General features: G+C 34.8%; 1 protein-coding gene across 1 annotated transcript; it reads right to left on the bottom strand.

Annotated features, from left to right (window-relative positions):
- Positions 1-1,615: 1,615 nt before the first annotated feature.
- Positions 1,616-23,149, bottom strand: LOC114468937 (homeobox protein Dlx4a-like). The gene is made up of 3 exons (XM_028456117.1): positions 22,395-23,149; positions 14,943-15,139; positions 1,616-3,111 (listed from the first exon to the last, which is right to left on the bottom strand). The coding sequence occupies exons 1-3, from the start codon at positions 22,723-22,725 to the stop codon at positions 2,869-2,871; spliced, it is 771 nt and encodes a 256-aa protein (XP_028311918.1). The 5' UTR covers positions 22,726-23,149; the 3' UTR covers positions 1,616-2,868.
- Positions 23,150-23,782: the final 633 nt, after the last annotated feature.

The following is a 23,782-nucleotide window of genomic DNA, read 5'->3' as shown; positions in this document are numbered from 1 at the left end:
TTAATAAAAAAAAAATATGTGTAAACATGACAGATAAATCTAAATGTTGAATCTAAATTTTGAATCTAAATTTTGAATCTAAATGTTAAATCTAAATGTAAATCTAAACGTAAATCTAAATGTTTAATCTAAATGTTGAATCTAAATGTTAAATTAAATCTAAATGTATATGTAAATGTTGAATCTAAATGTTAAATCTAAATGTTAAATGTAAATCTAAATGTTAAATTTAAATGTTGAATCTAAATGTTAAATTTAAATCTAAATGTTGAATCTAAATGTTAAATTTAAATCTAAATGTTTAATCTAAATGTTTAATCTAAATGTTGAATCTAAATGTTAAATGTAAATCTAAATGTAAACTCTAAATCAAAATGTAAACTCTAAATCAAAATGTAAAATCTAAATCTAAATGTTAAATTGGTCGCCAAGTGGAAAGCTAAATGTGAGATTGTTTGAGACAAATTCATGTAAAACAGCATGTTCTATATCATTGTTAAACATGGAAAATGAAACTAAGTGTAAATGTTGAATCTAAATGTTAAAGCTAAATCGAAGTGTAAATGTTGAATCTAAATCTAAGTGTAAATGTTGAATCTAAATGTTAAATCTAAATGTAAATCCACCACTTCTCACCGCAGACATAGATTTAACATTTAGCTTCAGATTTAACATTTAGATTTTACTTTTACATTTATTTTTCATATTTACACATTTTAAACAATGATATAGAACATACTGTTTTACATGAATTTAATTGTCTCAAATGAAAGGAAAGTGAACTAAATGTGTCGACTATGACACAGTGACCGAGTTTTTACATTCGGCCCCAAATAGAATCCAACCTTTTTTTGTGTTATATTATATAATTTATATATTTATTCATTATATTGTTTGTGTCTTTCATATCAGATAATTAGTATATATATATATATATTTATATATATATATATATAAAACCCTGCTGTATCTAACAGTAATAATTACCGTAGTGAGTATAAACTAACAATAACAATGATATAATTATTACTACTACTAACAATGATAATTAAAAAACAGTAATGATGATAATTTATAGTGAAACTGATAATTATTGGTGTTAGCATTGAAATAATAATTCAGTTCATGTGTCAGGTTTCTTCAATTAGTAATGTTTATTGAAATGTGTTTATATATTTTTTTTAATCATTATTCATGAAATAAAAAAAAACATATAACTATTCATTAAAAAAAAACTATGTTTTATGTCTTTTTCTATTATTTAAATTTCTCCATTGTGGGACATAGAATACAGTATAATTTTTTTTATTTTTAATCTTATCTTGTCTTTTCTTATGATATAATATAATGAATAATATTTGTTTCCAACGTATATTAAAGATATATGTTCATACTGTTTAGTACTGCTTTTTCAACGTATTTATTTTATAATTGTTTGCCTTGTTTTCTTTGGTTTTCAAAATGGCTTTACAATAAATCAATAAGCATTATGAATCCACGCAGCATTAACTACACACAACAGTCTGCAACACAACCTTTTAAAATTCAGCTTTAATGGGATTTGTTTTTAAACCCAGCTCAATAAAAATAAAAAAAATAAAAACAGCAATGAGAAAACTCTGAAGAAAACTTTATTTTACACATCTACTCGTCCTCCTCGAACCCCGATGAAAAGAGAGAAACAAAGACACCTCTTGAAATGTCCACTATCAGCAATGTTAGCTAGCTGGCGTTAGCGTTGAGCGTTAGCTTCGGTTGTTGTTCAAACCGAACACTCGAGCTGCTGTGGAGGCAAAAACACTTTAAACGCCACCTTAAAAATGTCCTAAAAACCTAAAAAGCAATGTACAAAACTCGTCCTATATCAACTTTTAGCATCTAAAACGACATTTGACTGCAGCTTCATAGCGTTGTTAGCTTGATGCTAACAAAATGGCGAAACAGCAGAGAACCGACTACAACTACATTGATGAACTGACAGATTAAATATTGAACTCGCTGCATTTCCTTTTTTTTTTTTTTTTTGCAAATCTAATGTTAAATATATTTAAATAAAATCTTATGGGTGACTTTGTCAGTGGTGGGGTGGTGAATCTAGGGCTGGGCGATATGGGCCAAAATGGCGATATATAATATACATTTCAGACCAGAAAAACAATTCTCGTTTAAATTTGCTGAAGCTAAATGCCACACAGTCACATTTATTAACAAACAGCTGCACAATATGAGCTACTTTTAGCTTTTTCTCCTCTAAAGGACAGCACGTGTGAGTGAGTTCTGTAGTGTGGCTTGTTTAGGGGAAGGTCTGGGTTTGGACGCACTCAGAGATGCATCTAACTGTACTTTTCATGTTATATATATATATATATATATATATATATATATATATATATATATAGGCGATATTGTAATTTTCTATATCACCAAAATAGAGGTCTTGATATATCTTGAATGTCGATATATTGACTAGCGCTATTTGTAGTGTGTTATCTGTGTACAGTTAAACAATGCTTAATGTCTGTAATCTGTGTTAAATGGTAAGTTTGTGAACATTTTGAGACAAAATAAGTTAATAAACACAGGATTTCACCTTAAAATAGATCAAGTAAACAAAACTGGGGACGTCACTGAAAAAAAAGGGGTCTCTAAATTTAAAGTTAGTCTAGAAATAGAGGACATAGAACAAAACTTTTTTATTGTTTTATTTTGATCTGAAGTGTGATACAGTTTAGGTGTTTTTAATAATCTGCAGTGTTTTTGCCTCCAGAGCACCCCCCCCTACACACACACACACACACAGTGTCCACATCCTCCTCTTGCTCCAGTTCAGCTTTTAAAGGAATAAATCCTGTTGATCGTCCTCCCCGTTCACATCATCTGAGTCCTGGGCATCGAGTCCTGCTGGTGTCCCGGGTACCAGTGTCCAAAATTGTTCATGTATCCTGCAGAGTGCACCGGGGCCCCTTTGGTAGCCATGCTGATGTCCCACAGCGGGCAGGGCGAGGAGGAGGGTGGCGGCGCCGGGGCCAGGTGGTCCGTATCAGGCCCACACGGTCCGTTCTTCATGATCTTCTTGTATTTGGAGCGTTTGTTCTGGAACCATATTTTCACCTGGGGGGGGGGGGGGGGGGGAAGTACGGAGAGCACGTTAGTTCATGTTTGCTTAATAATCCGTGTACCGTTCATTCTTTGGTTATTCTGTTTTAAAAACCAAATCAAAATCACAAAGAAACGATTATTTTGTTTTACTGACTTAAAACCTTAGGTGATAGTAACAGATTACAAGTACTCGTGCTACTGTAATTTAGTAACTTTTATGGGTACTTGTATTTTTTTTGAGTAGATTTCTTCTGTCCAAAAAAAGATTTCTTCTTTCACTTGCAGAAAAAGTAATTCATTACATTTTTACACCCAACCATTACTGAGTACATTTTTTGTTTTAAAATGATCAACGGACATTGCAAAACTACAAAAAATGAAATGACCAGACAACTATCAAATGCATCACATCATAGCTGACCAATTTCAAATAAGAACAGCACTTCTACTTGACTAGTATATATATCAGTACTTTTTACACCTTTGCTTAAAACCAAAACAGAAATACAGAAAAATCACAAACCACACAAGCATCGTTTTTCTGTTTTAAAATTACATCTTCTTCTGTTTGTGTGATATTTGGATATTTACGGGGAAATTATGGACGAGAGCTTCATGTTTTAATCTCACTACACAGAGGGGACCCACAAACGGGGGCAGACTTTTACTACTGGACAAGAAAAGAAGCAACGCATAAGTCACATGACTGATGAACTGGTGAACTGAAACGTTATTAATACATATATAAATAAAAAATAAAAATAGATGTTACGAAAAGCATGCACATATGTGATTAAAGGAACCAGAGGTGGTGTAATGGATCTACTGGTGCCCCTTGTTTCTTGTGATCAATTTCAGTGAGTGTTGATGGCTGTTGTTAGTGGCTCACGTTATTAAAACATGCAACAACATTTTAAAAAAAACCCCAAAAAAAACATGAGAAATAAATATTTTTACTGCCCTTAAAATAACTGTGTAATTGTTTTTAGCAAAAGTGTTCAATCGTAGAAGTTCTAACATCTATTGTCAGCCTCACAGTCGATAGTCAGTCACCTGTTAATTTGGATACTATTTGAACCGTAACACTATAAAACAAAAAACTAAAATCTCTCAAACAGACCAAGATTTCTTTTTTTTTCTTTTAACAGAAAAAACACTGCTTATCAGGTTTTTAATATTTCTGTATTTGTGTTTTGGATTTAAGTCAGTAAAACAAAATAACCAGTCTGTTTATTTGTTGTTTTGATTTGGTTTAAAAACGGAATAACCAAAGAACGAACAGTACACGGATTAATTTGCTTGAAGGATGAGGAACAGACGGTTACACACTGCTATAAACAAGAACAACACAAATGCCAAACTCAACCATTTCCTATTTATATTACATTAAACATTGTCTGGGACAGAACAATGATCATTATTACAATCATACTGTATATTGGTTATCAGTCGTTTCTTTGTGCGTGTGTGCTTCACCAATGTGTCATCGGCTCTTTGCGTGCTGGCAAATTGAGCATCAAATTACGCAAATGTGCCTCATGGGCAGCCTGTGAGCTCAGTTTGGTAGGACATAAATCTCTAATAATTAGGCAGAGTCAGTGAAGAATCCCCGTGTCTGAAACAGGTTTTAAACAAACGCCCACAGGCCAACAGTCTAGGTGCTGAAACCGTGACTTTGGATTTAACGGATGAGTTGAAGGCAAATCATGCAGAACGCACTTGACATGAAAATGAATCCCGTCTTTTAAACAGTGGAAACAAAGCTCTGTCAATCTGACTTAGATATTCCACAAAAATTAAACTTTGAAATATTTAATCTATCATCCACCTGTTCATCCCAAGCTGCAGAGTATTCCACCGTAGAAAAGTTACAAATTCATCACAGGGCTATGGCTACAACCCATGACGTCGCCGGACCTTTCCTACATAAGCGTAACGTGCCTGTTTGCACCGTGTCAGGATGGCGGCGTGGTCTGAGGCGCTTCTTCCTTCCACTAATGTGGGTTCAAATTCCACTTTTGACATATATATTTTCATTTTAACATATTTAACATGGCAAATTCCAACTTTAAAAATACATATACAACAAAATAACAATTTTAGGGTTTTTCCAGGGTTAGGGTTAAAATAAAAAGGTTAGCGAGGTAGCTAAAAATAAATATGAGCTAAAATACAACTGATCATGTGACCTAAACTGGTCAATGGGGGCGCTGCGTATGCATAGAGTGGTAGTCTATGGATACGTTTAACGTATCCATAGCCACGGCTTTTATGATTTCCTTTCATGGCTGCATCAACACATGAAGCACCGCCAAACGGTGTGTTTACTGTTATTATCACTACTCTGGAGGAGACATGACTGGTTAGCTGACCGGTTAGCTGACTGGTTAGCTGACTGGTTAGCTGACTGGTTAGCTAGCTGGTTAGCTGACTGGTAAGCTAGCTGAAAACTGTTGTAAGCGACGCTATCTGAGACTCGTGAGCGAACGGGAAAGGACACTGAAGCTAATGCGCTGAATGTGTTTATAGCAGCAGGGTCAGGTTTATGCTAATGATGGCTCTGTTACATAACGCGGCTATAATTTCTGACCCGCCCATTAAATCCTGAACACAGAAATTAGAAACAGTTACATTCTAAATGGTTGAATGACTTTGTACATGTAAGGAATACATTTATGACCTGTTTAATGTGTTTAGAAGAAAATGGCTGAATTTGCTTTACACAGTGTAGTTTGTGTTTATTAGAAGGGGTGGAGCTCTTATACAAGCACTTTGGGCTCCATTCTCTCCATGCAGCTTTAATGTTGTTTTTAATGTGTTTGTGCTAAATAAATACATTAAAAATTAAATGAAATGTCACTAACTTGGAACATTAGAACATTAAAGAAAAGTTTATCTAGTAGGAAATAAAACGTGGAAAATCCAAGAAAGAAAGACAAAACTCCGCCCCAGAATCAATGCCTTGATGTCACACCTGCTCTAACCAGGGACAAAACCTTCCTGGTGTCCGTTATTGAACTTTAAAATCTGATTGGCCGATGAATCTGTCACTCAAGCCTCTGACGAATCAGACGTGGGTTTGTTGCTTAAACAGTGAGCAGCTTGTGTGGTGCAGGCTTCTCTGCAGCTGAGACCTCTGGGACTAATTTAAGGTAGAACATTCCGGTTAATGTGATTTTTGTAACAATAATGTTATTAAAAAAAAGAAGTGCATACTTATCAACAGTAACAGAGGACGTTTATAAGGCCTGACTGAGTAAATCTGATCTTCAAGAGGTGCAACAAAAAGCAGCCAGTGTGGTTAAAACCTCAGATTAAGTTTTATAGTTTGACTTCACACTGGAAACACATTCTTTACAGGTGAGCGTCTTTATAGGAAAAGGAAGCAGAGCATCTGTTGTTGTTGTTGTTGTGCAGTTCATTCACAAATCTAAGTGTGTGTCACCAACTGCAGCTCCATAATACCGCTGCTGCTGGAATATGAAACCAGTGATTAGTGAGAAGAGCCTCTCACTGGGGCTGTTGATACACACACACACACACACATGCACGCACGCACGCACACACACGATCCAAGCATGCACAACAGTTTAGTGACGTGAGAAATCTATAAATTCAAGTTTGACAACTGTACATTTCCACCTGGGTGACCATTGTTTTCTCTCTTTCATCTCAGTCTAGCTTCTATTTCATTAGATTATTTATTTATTATCATTGCACGTTTCAATTCATCAGGTAAACAAGACCGTGTGCAAACAAGCTCAGGGTTTTAGAAATGGCAAAGTATTTAATATGTAAAAAGAGAAGAAAAAAAAGTGCCAAAGGTTGAATATTAGATCTATGTACAGCAGGGGAGTTTGATCTCAGGTGGGCGGCAGATTTTAGATAAAGCAGTCTGTGCAGGATCTACACTTCAAAATTTCTTGAACACTTTGAATACTGTCAATGTCTTGACACATTTTTTTTTAGACCGTTTGTTGTGACTGCTGTCACGGGATAATGCTAGCTCCTGCTCGTAATGTTGGAGTTTCATTTATTTTGGTATTTGGTCATTTAACTAGTGCTGTCAAGAGATTATAAAAGAGTGATTAATGAATTATGCTCTATAATTAATCTAATTAATCTCTTTTTTTAATCTCACCTAAAAATTGCTGAGAAAAGCCCTCAACTTGAGGTATTTTCCATTTAAATTAATTACATTAGTGTGGCAGATCAAAAAATTGATATACAACAGTGATTAACCCTTCATTTTAACACTCATTTCTACTTTCTCCTGCGACCCACATTAAATGCTCTCAATGGCCGGTTTTGGCCCCCAGGCCTTGAGTTTGATGTGAGGTGTATTTATTTATTTATTCAGTTTCATTACAACATAAAATAATTATACGTGATAGTATCATCTCCTCTACTGAAACATGCAGGACAGCAGCTCTCCAGGATTTAAAGAAGAAATATCATGGTTTTAAATCCTTCCTTTTTACATATAAATCATACAGTTGTGGTATTTATAAAGTGGAACTGCAATGCTTGGGTCTGAATTCCTCATTATTATAGCTCCACCCCTTTTCTACCCTTTTCTGATGTGCTTCTGAGAGCAACTCGTTTTGGTGTGGTCTCTTTATATGCAAATGAGACACTTCATACCCCGCCCCCTCTTCAGGTTGCAGAGGTGACACTCGGTTCAACTCCACCCTGTTCGGCCATTTTTGTAGTTTGATAGAAGAGATACGATTGTCTAGCGGCGCATAAAATGTTTATTCGCACGTTATTTACAAAATGTCAACAACAGAAGACTTGTCCATCCAGCCTTACATGTTCAAGCCAGAATCGGCCCCGGTGGAGCGAGATGAAAATAAAGCGAGCACACAGCGCTAACATATGAAGACGGTGCAACTGCTAATGCTAACAAAACAATGACAGGGACGTCTTATCACACTTTTTAGCGTTATTTACAGCTTACCGAATTGACCCCTCAATCAGACCAAGTCTTTTGGCAAATCCTTCTTTATACTGGCGGAGGTTCCTGAAGCAGTCATCCTTGAAGTGCTTCGCGCACACAAAAATGACCTTACCCACAGATGTGGGTACATTTATGTAAAAAATAAAACTCAACCAGGCACTTTGAAAAGGTTCTGATGCTGGGAGATGGTGTAATGAAGCGTGTGGGTTCCTACATCCAACAACCCAACATTTTGACTTATCCTCTCGTAACTTCGACATCCTTGAGCTTGGACTACAAAATAAAAGCGAGAAATAAAAAATGGTGGATTGCTCGAAGTGTTGGACCTGGAGTCGATGTCCTAATTTGGCAGTTCCGCTGCAAATACTGTGACGTTATTGTTCAAAAAACGTAATAGAGAATAGAAAAATCGAAACAGATTGAAAAATATGAGCAAAACAGAATATAAAGATATCAACGAAGCACCTGAAGAGACTAATTTGAACTTTTCTGTACTTCTAAGCAATCTAAATATACAACAAAATGCATTTAAGGGCTAAAAAAGTGGATTTAGCATATGTCCACTTTAAAGTATGCAAAAATATCTCTAATTTAATGACATCATTAGAATGTAAATATTAAAATAACACTGTTCCCGAACTAAAAAATAGTATAAATTATTGCCCTTAATAAATCTCCTTTTAGAATAGACTTATCCCCTGTTGTATGACCTATTCCCCTTCAAAGTAAAAGCCTGTTTATTATTCAGCTTTAGGCTGATTATCTAATGTGCATTCATGGGATGGGTTTGTTATTGAAACTAATAGTTACTGAAGGTAGAATGCTTTAAAATATATTTTTTCTGTTTGTGTGTGTACTAAATCAGCCCATGGATAAAACCTGGTGTCTATAAAAATAGCTAATGCACAGGCCTTATTGTAGGCTAAAGATACCCTAAAAAATAAATGTTTTGAGTCATTAATGGAGCTTAAACAGCTGATGTGAGTGTTTTTGTTAATATAAGTGTGTGTGTGTGTGTGTGTGTGTTGCTGCTTTGCTACGTGCTGTTCCTCAGCTGCGTCTGGGAACACCAGAGACTTGGTCCTGGAAGTGGTAAGCGGTTGGCGGCTTGCCTAATGGCACTAAGGCGGGAGAGTAGTAGTGTGTGTGTGTGATCCCTATCTTCAAGTGTGTGTTTATGTTTCCAACTTTGCCAAAATGCACACACATGATCTGAATGTGTGCGTGCGTGAGGGCTGGATGCACGCTCGTGTGTGAGGAATGTGCACAGTTCATTGTGGGCTAATGTACACGTCTACAGCCGCCTAATTACAGCCCGACTGCATGTTTCAATTTAAGCACGTCTGTTTCTCCATCTATCAAGTGTGACTGAGCAGGGTTTGAATACACAACCACATTGTTTCTCATAAACAGAGTAATAAACGATAGCGTAAATCTCATGAGCGCTGGCTGGTTTCATCTTGTATCTTGTGATGAAAAGGACTCGTCTTTTCATCGAAGGGTGATCTGTGCTCGTCTGATCCTGGAGAGCTTCTGTCCTGCATGTTTCTGACGTTTCCCTGCTCCCACACACCTGAATCTAATGATGGTGTCTTCATGCACCCATGGTAGACCGTAAGAGCATCTAAAACATGCAGGACGGGGGCTCTCTAATGCCAAACTTCAGCATCCCTGGTTAAAAATGGACAAAATTAACTTTGCTCTAATTGCATTATTAACGGTAAATGCTAAAATAAGTTATTTTGATTCTTTCACAAAAATTGGTGATTCAATCATTTCTTTACTCAGTTACCAAGCAAAACTGCACATTTAGCTTACTAAGCTAAATCTGTAAATAATACAAATACATACTTAAACGTGTCCCAAAATAGATTCATCCACTTCCGATACAATACCAATATAACATACTAAACGTACTATTTAGACATGTTTTGTATTGTGGAATGTTAGAAAAGACACAAAATTGAGTCCAAAAATACACAGTGACAAGAAGAAAACATAAAGCAACAACAATAACACACAATAGCGACAAAAATTTACAAAATTCACTCCAAAATGACTTTTGTTTTTGCGGACCGATATACAATATCAATATTGGATTGGGACACCCTTATTACATAGTTCTTCGTAAAAACGTAAATAAACAAAGTGACTCCAAAAAAAAAAAACATACAAAATTACAGAAAATTATATTTGACAATAAAAATGCACAAAGTGACTCCAAAATACAACACGACTTGAAAAATACACCAAGGACTTAAGAAATATACAAAATGACTCCAAAAATACACAAAATGTAGATTCCAAAAACACACAGCGACAACAAAAACACATATAGCGACAACAGCGACAACAATACACACATTGATTCCAAAAATGCACAAAGTTCACTCTAAAGTGACTCCAAAAATACACAAAATGACAGCAAAAATGTACAAAATTCACTAAAAAAAATGACTTTTGTTTTTGCGGACTGATATACAATATCAATATTAGATTGGGACACTCTTATTATATAGTTCTCCGTAAAGACGTAAATGAACAGTAACTGCAAAAAAACGTACAAAATTACAGAAAATGCACAAAAAATACTACACAAACAACAAACACATAAAATGACTATAAAAACACATTAGACAATGATTAACATACACAACAAACAACAGACAAATCTGTTATTTCCTGTATTATTGCTCACATTGGTCATTATTCTGACATTAATTTTAATCCTGCTGTGATAATTTGCCCAACTTCCTCTGAGGATTTAGTCTCTATTGACGTTTATTGTGTCTGTAACTATGAATAAATCCTCAATATTTCCCCAAATGTTGTTCTGTAAAGCACATTATTTGAGCAGCCGATCCTGTTGCTTTAACCTAGTGAATTAAAGGCTTTGACCCTAAATGTGTAAATATCTGACTGATCCACATTATTCACTATAGCTGCCTCTGCAAAAGCTAAAAGCAAATGAAAGGATCATTCCTTAGTCCCAGTGTAAGCAGAGCTGCTTGTGTGGGATTAGGACCATTTATTGACATTAGGTGCTGGATTACTGTACACACACACACACACACACACACGGGCATCTCTATGACAAACTTTTATCTTTTTTAATCTTTGATATTACAACATGTCTGATGTTGCAAGAACACACAAGGAATGTAATAACGTCCTTATTCATAGGTATCGGAAGTTTTCAACAACGAGTGACAGTGTGTACATTGGCACAGCACACAATGTCCTCTACACCAGACATGACAACTATTTATGATTCAATGGAAAATCACATTGTTCACACGTCAAACCTGAAGCTCCACAAACAATAATCTGTATCTTTTATACTTGTTGTGTTTTTCTATTTCTATATAGCCTCTTATTGTTTTTATCTTCACTGCGCTATTTTTCAGGCATCTTTTTGGGTTTTTCTGTGTGTTGTCTTCTGATGAGCTGTCATTACAGTAAATTTCCCCACTGCGGGATCAATAAAGATACTCAAATCCAAAAATGTAATCCATCTTTAACTTAGTTTCCAAGTCAGGTGTTTGTGAAACAAAAATGTAACTGTAGTCCCTACTTATTATTAAACTTTAATGTGAAATGTACGATAAGACTGAATGGCTGTGCCTAACGCTATGCTAAACTAGCATTAGCATGAGTTGATTTTTGTTGTTTTAAGACCTTTTTATTCTCCTGAATGCAGTAAATCACATGTTGGCTGTCTATTACACTATATTATTAAAATATGAATGACTGAATTACATTTTTACTATACAATATTAAATATTACTGTGTGAAAAATGCTAAAATGCTAATAGATAAATGCTACGCTAGCAGTAGCATTAGCAATTTCCATAGACGTAGCTTTTTATTGAACTGCATTAACTGTAACCTCTACCCATTGCTAAATGTTGATGTGAAATGTACAGTAAGACTAAATGACTGAATGTTGAAATCTAAGCTAAATTAGCATTAGTTGATTTTTGTTGTTTTTAGACAATTTTATTCTCTTGAATGCCCTAAATCACATGTTGGCTGTCTCTTACACTGTTTTAAAATATATATGACTGAAAGTCAATATTAGTATACAGCAATATTAAATATTACTGTGTAGCATAACCAATTCATTTATTTTAAAGGTTTTAAAGGAAGTTTTCATACGATGTGGTCAAAGATGTGCGTGCTGTTTCACGGTTTTTATTTTGTGGTTTGAGTGATGCTAGTACATGTTTATCTTAACTATCGTCATCCATATTTTATTTCCAATATTGAAGAAGTTAATGTGGAACCAGTTTTAGAATGGGGAACACATTCATCCAACAAAAACAAAAACAATGCTGTAAGCTATTGTATTTAATTGTTATGTCATCGGTGCATCGTCCACAGCACGATGACTGCACGTTTCACGCAACGCACAAGTCTTGTATGACAACAGTCAACTAAAGTGTACACGTTTGTTAAAAGGAAATGTTCTTGTGTGGGGATTTCCCCCACGTTAATGTGACAAACGCATTTTAGTTCAGGGGCCAAATACGGAGCAACTTGACCTCAAGAGGGCCACAGATTTTATGTGAGAAAACGTGTCATTTCAGGATACAGAGAAACACACACATGGATTATTTTTAAAAACACCAGATTTTAAACTCCCAGATCTCAGCCTACTCAAAAATGTCCAAATGATTTATAAAACAAGTCAAGGTTCACTTCCAAAAGAGTTGCAGAAAAAGATTTTTAGAGAAAGAAGGGGAATATAATTTAAGAGGAAATATTCAATATGCGAGAACATCACTGAAACAATATCAGGGGTTAAATTATGGAACTGTCTGAAGGATGAAATAAAACAGAGCAACAACATAAACCAATTTAAAAAGCTTTTAAAATCATATCGTTAGTAAGTATAAGAAAAAAGAGCAACAATTTGACCTCGGACAGCAATAATGTACAATATATAACAATACCTAAACATAATTAAATGTTTTTATTAATTTATATATTGCCACTCTAATTTTAATTGATGAAATTTGTGTCATAAATATGAAATAGTACAATATTATTATGTACATATCATGTGTGAACGTATGTACAGTATATATGTTTGATGAGTGTATAAACTGTATATATAAAACAGAATATATAATGAATCTATATTGTGAAATTAGTAATTTAAATATTTTTTTTTCAACCTACACCCTTTTGGTGGATGAATTGGAGAATTGAGTCTTTGTTCTGCACTTTTTTTGTTTGAAGACCGCCCAAAATAAATAATAATAATTAAAAAAACATTATTGTGGCCTAGTTTGCACTTCTACATAAACATAAAATACTAAATACGTAAGAAACTGACAATATCCAAGCAATACGTGATAGATATCAGTCCCAGCAGGGTCTTCACTTTAACTTTGCTAGATTATATTATTATATTTTTCTTCAAAACATTAATATAAAAAATGACTGCAATGATGCAATGTAAGCACCGGGAAAACTGTGCAACCCCTGCAAATATTGTTGAGTTTCATTTACACAATGATTCATGTTTACTTTACTAACGTGGGCCACAGATTTTAAGCAGGAAAATGAGTAATTTCACCCTCATCGTGTCATAGTTTGTCCTTCCACGTAAACATAAAATACTATAAATGTAACAAACTGACCACATCCAAGCAATACGTGATAGATATCAGTCCCAACAGGATCTTCACTTTAAATTTCCTAGATTTTGTGTCTAATTTTTATTTAATTAAGGGAAATATTATGTCATAATTTGGGGAAAAATTAAGCATTTTGTAAAAATTGATTTTTTTTTCAAAAATGTAACCTTTCAAAATGAGTGCAATCATACGATATAACAGGGACACCAGGCAGCCAGCACGGTCCACTAGAGGGACCCTCAGGCACTAGTTCTAGCAGCACTAGTCACCAATGAGCCCAGTCTAAAATGTAATTTATTTACCAGGCTTCAAACGATAAAAACAGATGACGGATGTCGTCAGTGTCTTAGCAGAGTTAAATATTCTACGCAGGATTTTCTGCTTTTCTTTTAATATGAAATTCACCATCTTTAAATGTTTATTTTCACTCAAACATTGTGACAAATGTGTTCAAGTGTCACAGGTTTTTCTTAAAGATGTGGCTAGTAAAATAGGAACATGATCATTCCCAATGAAATGTTTCAGAAGTGGTCGTTTGAAAATGAAACAATTGCTAAAATGAAGAGAAATAAAGTTGTTGCGTGTCTTTTTAAGTTAATGCTATTGATGTTTACTTTTCTTTCCCAAACTTTTCAGTCCTGTACCCCTTCAGACAGTTAACCTGAAGCCATGTACCCCCTACTGCTGCACACTTCAAAAACATCATAATGTAATACATCGTTTTTCAACCTTGGGTTCGTGATCCCATGTGCGTTCGTCTGGAATTCAAATGGGGTCCCCTGAAATAATTTATAATAATAAAAAAAATACTGATTAAGAGTACATTTTTAAAATGTTTTCATTAGTGTTATTTTCCACACACAAAACAATCTTAAACAACTGTATTCATACTTTCACTCTTTCAATAATAAATCTAGGCCAAATAAAATGCAGTATAAAAATATCTGAGGTGTGTGTGTGTGTCCGTGTCCGTGTCCTGCCCCTGGCGAGTACGTTCTATCTATCTCTGAACGTCACTGTTTAATTACAGGTTGTGGAGGATGCTGACGTGCATGGGAGAAATGTACCGGCACCAGTTTTTGCTATTATTTTAGTTTCATAATGAAGGTGTGGTTCTTATATTAGCTACTAGCTCATCTTGTTTTGAACTTAAAGTTAAATCCTTTCTTCTCTCGTGTGCAAACATGACATTTAATTCATCTTTGAATTAGCTTTGTTGTTAAACGCAGCTTCATTACCTGAGTCTGAGTCAGGCCCAGTTTAGCTGCCAGGTCGGCTCTCTCGGGCAGAGCCAGGTACTGGGTTTGCTGGAAGCGCTGGTTGAGAGCCTGGAGCTGCAGGCTGGAGTAGATGGTGCGCGGCTTCCTGATCTTCTTCCCCTTGCCGTTGAGCCTCACCTCCCCGTTCTCGATCACCGCCGTGGGCTTCTCGTGCTCTGCGCCGGGAACAGAAAACGCAGAATAAATGCTGAGGTCAGATCAGAGCAGGAGGAAAGTCCACGTTAAACATCTCGATCAGGAAAAACACTGTCAGCTGTCGTCACATTATGTCTGTTGGCAATTCATTATGGTGCGTTTGACGCCTTATTACAAATATAAAGACAATTTGAATAGGATCGCATCATAATAACAATAAAACAGGACCTTGAATTTAATTTAAGTTGTAAAAAAAAATACAAATAAATCAGATTCTAACTCTTTCTGTTTAATTTTTTTTAAAAATTTCAAATTGAATCCAATCCAACAATGTATATTTGATTTTAATTATTAAAATTGCCAATTTAATTATCTTCTTAAACTACTACCGGCTTTGATTTGTGACATTTTGACAAACTTTTAACCAAAGATAAACCTAAAGCCATGGAAGATTCCATTATATTTTGGAGGTAACCTGGGCAATATATCGAGATTCAAGATATATCAAGATTTTTTTTTTTGGCGGTATAGAAAATTACAATATCGACTATAAAAATACATTTTTATTTTATAGCTTATTTTTGTAACAAAATAGTTTTTTAGTTGGATGATCACTGAGTGCATTCTAACCCAGACCTTCAAGCCACACTACAGAACTCACTCACACGTGCTGTCCCTTAGAGGAGAAAAAGCCAACAGTGGCACAATGTGTGCTACTGTTTGTTAATAAATATGCCTGTTTGGCATTTTCCATCAGCAAATTCAACCTTTCTGGTAAGACTTTAAGTTAAAAACATCTGGATTTATATTGTATAATGCTATTTGAAGGAAAATATTGCGATATGAGTGTTGGTCCATATCGCCCAGCCCTAGTATCTGATTCTGGATCAGTTTGAAAATGTAAAAAATCTCCATTTCTTCATCATTGGTGAAATTTCAAAAATCCATCTCTGTTCATTTGACTGATTTTTATGAAATTTGACTCTGTTATGTCAGGTTGGTTCTTTTATTATCAATCTATCTGATCTAGATCGGATCCAGATGGTGCGTTTAATCACAATCTGTTCATTTGGACCTACTGTATGTTTATTAATGGTGATAGAAATGTCTTCCAAGCGTTTAAAGCAAGGATAATAACTTTATTACAGCGGGGGCCACAAAAATGTGATTGCATCTGATCCGAGGGCCACATTATCAACATTCAGGTCAGCATTTAGAATAATGACCAAACATCATTTTCTTTGCCTGGTTTTGTCCGTTTTTAGTCATTTTGTGAGTTTTTTGGAGTCATTGTGTGTGTTTTTGTTGTTTTTTGTGTAACTATGTATACTTTTCTGCATTTTTGTTGTCAATTTCTGTATTTTCCTGTCATTTTGTGCAATTTCATTGACAGTTTGTGTGTCTTTGGAGCTATTCTGTAATGTGGTGTTGTTTTTAATGTTTTTGTAGTCATTTTTGTTTTTTTTTTAATTAATTGTCGTGTTTTTTTTAAAATATGTGTACTTGTTGCATTTTGCTGTCAATTTGTGTGTTTTGGGAGTTATTTTGTGTATTATGTCAGGCTATATATTCCTTCCAACTTCTTAAAATACAATTTTTGGGGATTTGTTTTGGAGGCAAAATTAAACCAGGGGCCACATGAGGTCCCAGAGCCGCCAGTTGCCTACGTTTGCTTTAAAGTGTGAATAATCATAGTACCATGATCTGGATCACTGTCAATATCAGGTGAAGAGTAGATTTATTGCTTGACCTGCATTTAAAATCTCTAATATTCTGTTTATGGAGGTTATTTTTCAGGGTCGTCCCATTTTCTTTTTTTTTTATTTAATTGTACAATATTTTTATGTTTGTTCAAATACCCATTGGTTAATAATAAATGGGTCAGTTTTTCCCATACTTGAAAAAGCCTTTTCTAACATTCCACATTACAAAATATGCAATAAAAGTATGTATGATCCAAGCTAATATCGTATCGATATCGGCCAATACTCAAGACTAGGAGTGAGCCATATATGGACAAAAACTTATCTTGATATTTTTTCACAAAATGGCAATATACAATAGACTTCATTTCAAATAAAAATATAGAGATTTATAACCATTGCGACGATTCAGTGTAAACTTTGCTGATGAGAAATACCACACGGGCACATTTATTAACAAATAGTTGAACAATATGTTCCACTTTTGGCTTTTTCTCCTGTAAAGGACAGCATGTGTGAGTGAGTTCTGCAGTGTGACTTGTGTAGGGGAAGGTCTGGATTAGGATGCACTAGGTCAGGGGTGGTCAACTCATTTTAGTTCAGGAGCCAAATACGGACCAGTTTGAGCTAAAGTGGGCCACAGATTGTTTTTTTTTTTTTTGTTTCTTTTGTGCGAAAGAGCAAATGAAACATTAATGTGCCCTGGTTTGAACTTCCACGTATAAATAATATATAGATGATTAAGTATGTGAGTATATCAGTCCCTGCAGGAATTTGACTTAAATGTCCCTAAATTTTGGGAATTTGGGGAAATTTTGTGGAATAATTTGAGGAGAATTTGCCAGAGTTTGGAAAAATGTAGAGTTCTTTCAACAGTTTCAGATTAAAGATGACTGCCGTCATGTCATATAAGAACTGGAAAACTGAGCTCTGCAGATATTGTGGATTTTAATTAGAGGTGTCCTGATCCGATATCAGAATATTGGATTCAAATTTCCGGATTTTCCAATTTTTTTTTATTTTCTATTTTATTTTATTCAATTGTAGAATACTGTAGATATTACGTTGAAGGTTAAAAACTATGTAACCAATTGGTTAATAATAAATGGGTCAGTTTTTTTCATACTTACTGTTGTTGACTATTGTTCTCTGTTTGAGTGACATCACTTAATCAAGCCTTTTCTAACATTCCACACTAAGTCATTATTTTTTTATTAAAGAAAAGAGAGAAAAAAATATGTATAATTCATGCTGATATCGGATCAATATCGGTATCGGCCGATGTGCAAGGCTGCAATATCGGTATCATATAGGAAATGAAAAAGTTGCATCGGGACATCCCTAATTGGAATAGATTTTTTTTTTGTATTTTGAGGGGCTGAGATATCTACAACTGAATTAGTTGCGTGTTTTTAAATTCATTTTGTAGATTTTCTCCTCAATATGGCAAATTTTTGTTGCCTTTTAGTGTGTTTTTTTTTTCAAGTCATTCTGTGTGTTTTTGTTTTGTTTGTAAATACATTGTTCTCATTGGAGTTATTTTTATTTTTATTCTGCAACTCTTCTGTCCTGGAACTCATCCTAGTCTATTAATGCAGCACTAATCACACGTACTGTACGTCATCTCATAGGGAAAATGTCAAGGATGTGCTGTCGACCTTTTTTGGAGCCAAAATGCCAAGGTCAGGGTCGCGTCAAGTGTGAAAAACCAAGAAACACAAGTTCAATGCTTACATTTATGAAAGGTTGCTCTGAAGTGGAGTATTTTATTTAATTGGACCAAAGCTGAACAACCTGCCAGTAAAAAGATTGGTAGGGGTCAAAGTTCAAGATGTCACAAAAAACAAACTTTTTTCCCTATAACTTGGCCACAAATTGAGATGTGTGACCATGACCTTTGCTCAAGGTCATATTTAAGGTCAAGGTCAGTCTTTTGGGGTTTTTTTTTGTAGATTTTGTGTGTCTTTGAAGTCCTTATAGAAAATTACAATGTCACCTATATTGATATATCGGCAAAATGGAAAACTTGACATTTTTTTAATCTCGATATATCGCCCAGCCCTACTCAAGACTGTAAAATCGGTATAGTATCGGAAGTGAACACGTTTTCTCGTGACAGTCCTGAGTTTCTAGGGGTTTCATGTAACACACGTGAGTTTGACTTCAATCTGAGCAAAGCAGCCCTTTGTAAATGTTGGCCCACACTCTGATCTTTGTTTTGACATGAGTTCACATTCTGCAGTGGCAGCAGAGCAGCTGCGTCGGACAAGGCCTCACAAGACGTCCTGACGACTGCAGCCGAAGCTGTAGCAGCGAGAGCGAGGAAGAGTGTGAAGTGTGGGAAACGGAGCCGACAGAGGGCTTTCACCTCCTTATTTCAGGCCATCAGGCTTCTACGCACCGTAAACTAATCTGGTCCACAAACTGCACTTTAAAACAGAACACGAGTATTGAATTTTACACCTCAAAGTCAACCAATTTCAGAAACAGAGGTTTGTACACAATATATCTACACTTTAAATGTATTTATAATAAAAAATTAAACTGTAAAAAAAATAATAGTGAAAAGTAGGGCTGGGCAGTACATCGCAATTCAAGATGTATCTATAGTTTTCTATTTTGGTGATATAGAAAATGCCGACATTGGTTTTTTTTATACTTGTTTTGATTTATACAATCACACAGTACAAATCATATCATACAAGTATTTAATATTATCCATAGAATAGTCAAACAGTGTCCTTTACAATTTTTCCATATTTCTGGGGTATATATTATTATATATTATTAGCTTATTTTGTATTGAAATATGCGTTTCACTGCTTTCACTACGTCTCAGAACAGCATAAAAAGCATAGATAGTGAAACATATAATACCACTGTTTGTTAATAAATGTGCTTTTGTTACATCATTAGCAAATTTAACACAGAATTGTCTTTCTGGTTAGACTTTTTTGACTAAAAAAATATCGCCATTTTGAAAAAAAAATACAGATATAAGTTTTGGTCCATATCATCCAACCCTAGTGAAAAGTGTAGCTTTCCCAGCCTGTTTTGCAGTGTTGGTTTCAAACTGGACTTAAAAAAAAAAAAAAAAAAATACATATACATATATATATATATATATATATATATATATATATAAATATGGAGGATCATAATGCTGCAAGATGTAGCTATTCATCACAATATCAAATGAATGTTTAAATTTCATACTTCCTACAGCAGTGTTTTTCAACCTTAGGGTCGCGAACCCCAATGTGGGGTCACCTGAAATGCCTCGTAATAAATTAAAAATATTAATAATACAGATTAAAATTAAATTAAAATCCGACACACACACACTGTTTTCTGTACGTTCACTTTCTCAAATTTAAATCTCGTTAAAATAAAATGCAGTTTAAATAAATTGAAGAGAAAAGGGAAGGAACATAAAATACACTAATCATCCGATACAATGAAATCAACGTGAAATGGAGTACGATGAGGTACAAACACCACTGCAAGGATGTCCTCAGCCGTGAAACACAAGCTGAGCATGTTTGATTTTTTTCTTTAAAGTGTATAAACTGGGGTGACATTTAACATAAGATTCTATTATGTTTAACACCAATTTATAGGTATTAACCATAGTCCGAGAAAGGAGGTTATGAAGTCAGAATATTAATATTTAATTATCTACCAACTCACCATGAGAGGTCGTCTTCTGATCGAGAGGTTGGGGGTTTGATCCCATAGCGTGTCCTTGGACAAGACAACAAACACTAAAAGTTGCTCTCAATGGTGTGTGAATGAGCTGATATTGTACATTTTAAAAGAAATTAAAGTTATTTCAGTTACTTAATGCAAATACACAATATCTAATAATAACATGTAGACCATTTGTCTATTACACATGCAACAGCTCAACATTTGGCAGCCGCTGTAGGATCTAATGGCTGTGAAGGTGATGTGTGTGTTTATGTATATATGTGTGTACGAGCAGAATGATTAATAATAGTCTTTAAATTTCTATAGGGGAGATGGATCTAAATGGACTTTTTCTACTATAGCTGATCGTCTTCTGTACAATTTGGATTAAAATGAAGACATTGTAAATTATACAAGAGCAACGCTCAGCCTTTATAAATATACACCATTTACAAGTGTAGTAACAACATGGTAAATATAGGTGAAATATTTATTATTTTGAAATAAATATTTTTAGGATAATGGTTTTTGTTAATAATTCTTAAAAGGCTGTTTTTCAGTCACAAATCATCTGTTTCTTGGTTTAACATAGATGGCAAGTATGGAAACTAAAGGATATCATTTTAAAAAACACTAATTTTTAATAAATGTATTTAATGTACATGTAGGTCAAAGAGCCAAGTACACATAACGGGTTAGAATTAACCATACAGATTGGTAACAGCCCAATCTTAATAACAACAATAATAATAATAATAATAATAATAATAATAATAATAATAATAATAATAGTTTAACTAATGAATGATTGGTTTAAAAAATTATAATTAAGAAGCCTGCAACACCATAAAAAATGTCATAAACCTTCAGGAACAAACGTCTAAAAAATTATAGGCTGTCTATGTTTAAAGAGTTGTTTTTATGGGTTCATTTACAGCGTGTCAAAAAATTTACAAGCATTTGTAATTACTAACAATGTATTATTACTTTTGAATTATCTATTTAGAATGTTTTATTTACCTACTCCTGTATTTTCCAAAAAAATACTAAAATAATTATCAGATTTTAAACGACATTTTCGCATTTTCAATTGGTGTCAATTTATTTAATTTAGGTTTTCTTTTAAATTGTATTTACTTGAAAAGATACAAATAACTATTTTGAAATAAATTGAAACATCGAAAAGAGGGGATTTCTTTGACATTTATGCTTAAATTATATAATATATTAAAGCATATTTAGCTTTGTTAGTTTTAAATATTTTAAATTAAAGCAACTTTAAAGTCTGTTAAGGTGAAGATTTCCTCTGCTTATATATAGCTGTAATGCTGCGTAGTGAATAACGTGGGTAAATTTGATCGAAAATTGCTAAAACTACAGGGGATTTCTTTGTCATTTATGGCATTAAAAGACATAAATTATATAATATAATAAAGCATAATTTGCTTTCTTAGTTTTAAATATTAACTTAGTCTGTGAATGATGATTTTCTGTGATTATAGCCATAAAGCTCCGTATTGAATAATGTGTAAAATCATGGTGCAAATTTGGGGTAAATTTGATCAAAAAAAATCTTTCAAACAAGAGGGTATTTCGTCATTTATGGCTCTAAAAGACATAAATTATATAATATATTAAAGCAAATAAATTATATATTTTAAATTCCAACTTAGTCTGTGAAAGGTGAAGATTTCCATGTGAAAAATGTGGTGCAAATTTGGAGGTAAATTTGATTGAAAATCATTAAAACACATGGCTCTAAAGGACACAGATTATATAATATATTAAAGCATATTTGGCTTTGTTAGTTTTTTTTTTTTAATGTGTAGGAGAAAGGAATTAGTTTTATTGTCTTTAAATAAAGCAAGTGTAGGTGACCCACCTGTATCCTCCAGCCGGGTGTGACTGAGCGCGCCTCCGTGTCCCCCGTGTTGGTAGGGCAGGTAAGGCCCGGGATGGTGCGCGGACACCGGGCTGTGGTAGGGTGGATAACCCAGCGGACGTCCGTACGAGGCCGGTCCGGAGAAGGGCCCGTCGTGCTGCGAGGGTCCCACGGCATGCAGGCCGTGGACCGGGTAGTGGTTGTGGGATATGCCCGTGGATGACTGCTGGTGCCCGGGGTAGCTGTGGCCTCCAAACTCCAAAAAGGCCGACTTGGAGGGATCATTGGGGGACAAAGTGTCCGATAAAGAGCTCATAGTCATCATTGGCATAACAGGCAGCGGATTGGAGATAAATATGAAGCAGCAGCAGCAGCAGCTATGAGCTCCACAGAGGAAGAGACAGCATCGCTACAAAAACCCGCATCAAGGAATTAGAGAAAAAAAAAGTTTGTGAATATTTAACAGAGTTCCTTTTCTCTATCTGGAAAAGAAGAAGGTTAAAGCATTCCTGACGGGTTTGTGAGAGTTTGCCATCCAACACATTCCACCCAAGCGTCTGTGAGCTCTGTCAGAAAAACCATTAAATCCCGCAGAGACGCACAGAACTCATGGGAGAAAAAAGGCGGAAAAATCACACCGGGAAGTGTGAAATATCAAATGTTTAAATAGAAAATCACAACGTTTTTAAAAACTCATCCAACGTTTGCTTGAGTTTGTGCAGCAGAAAGGAGCGCAGTGCACGTTCTCCCTCTCCTGAGCGCGCACTCTGTGCGCCACCGCGGACGCGCCACTGCCTCCACTAGAGCGCGAGCGGCGCGCTCATTGGCTGCTGAACCAGATGACGTCACGAATCACAGGCATGCAAGGAAAAGGCCCTTTACAGGAGGAATGGGAGGCCTTTGGAAAAAAAAAAAAAAAAAAAAAAAAAAAAAAATACAACTACTCTTCAAACATCACACACACAGCCTCGGATCTATTTACACTAAACACTTATACCGCACGTGTCAAACTCAAGGACCGGGGACCAAATCTGGCCCTTTACATCAGTGGTTCTCAAACTTTTTTGGCTCACGTACCCCTTTCTCTTATTCCTGAATCCAAGTACCCCTTTGTCTAACTGCAACATTTTGCTTAGAAAACTATTAAAAACAACTATAGCATAATTATGGAATGAGTGATAACACACATTTTAAAGAATGTCATTCTGTAAAGTAGAATTAAACAGTATTTAGTGGCTCCTGAATAGATTTATTTCTATAGTTTCTATCATTTCTGGTCATCTCCCTCTTGATGTGGGATCAAGACTGACCTCTGTGATCATTTCCATCATCTTTATTATGAATATCAATTTTTTAACTAAAAATAAACATAAAACTCAATATAATTA

The sequence above is a fragment of the Gouania willdenowi genome, chromosome 8 (genome assembly GCF_900634775.1).
Source record: "Gouania willdenowi chromosome 8, fGouWil2.1, whole genome shotgun sequence".
Classification (NCBI taxonomy): domain Eukaryota; kingdom Metazoa; phylum Chordata; class Actinopteri; order Blenniiformes; family Gobiesocidae; genus Gouania; species Gouania willdenowi.
This window is presented reverse-complemented; position numbering and strand designations above follow the sequence as displayed.

What these genes read in the sequence shown, in the direction of transcription:
- LOC114468937 (XM_028456117.1), bottom strand. Translation starts at nt 22,725, where the DNA reads ATGCCAATGATGACTATGAGCTCTTTATCGGACACTTTGTCCCCCAAT. An exon ending in CACCCGGCTGGAGGATACAG is followed by an intron (nt 15,140 to 22,394) that starts GTGGGTCACCTA and finishes TTCCCGGCGCAG; the next exon opens with AGCACGAGAAGCCCACGGCG. An exon ending in TGGGCCTGACTCAGACTCAG is followed by an intron (nt 3,112 to 14,942) that starts GTAATGAAGCTG and finishes CCCCCCCCCCAG; the next exon opens with GTGAAAATATGGTTCCAGAA.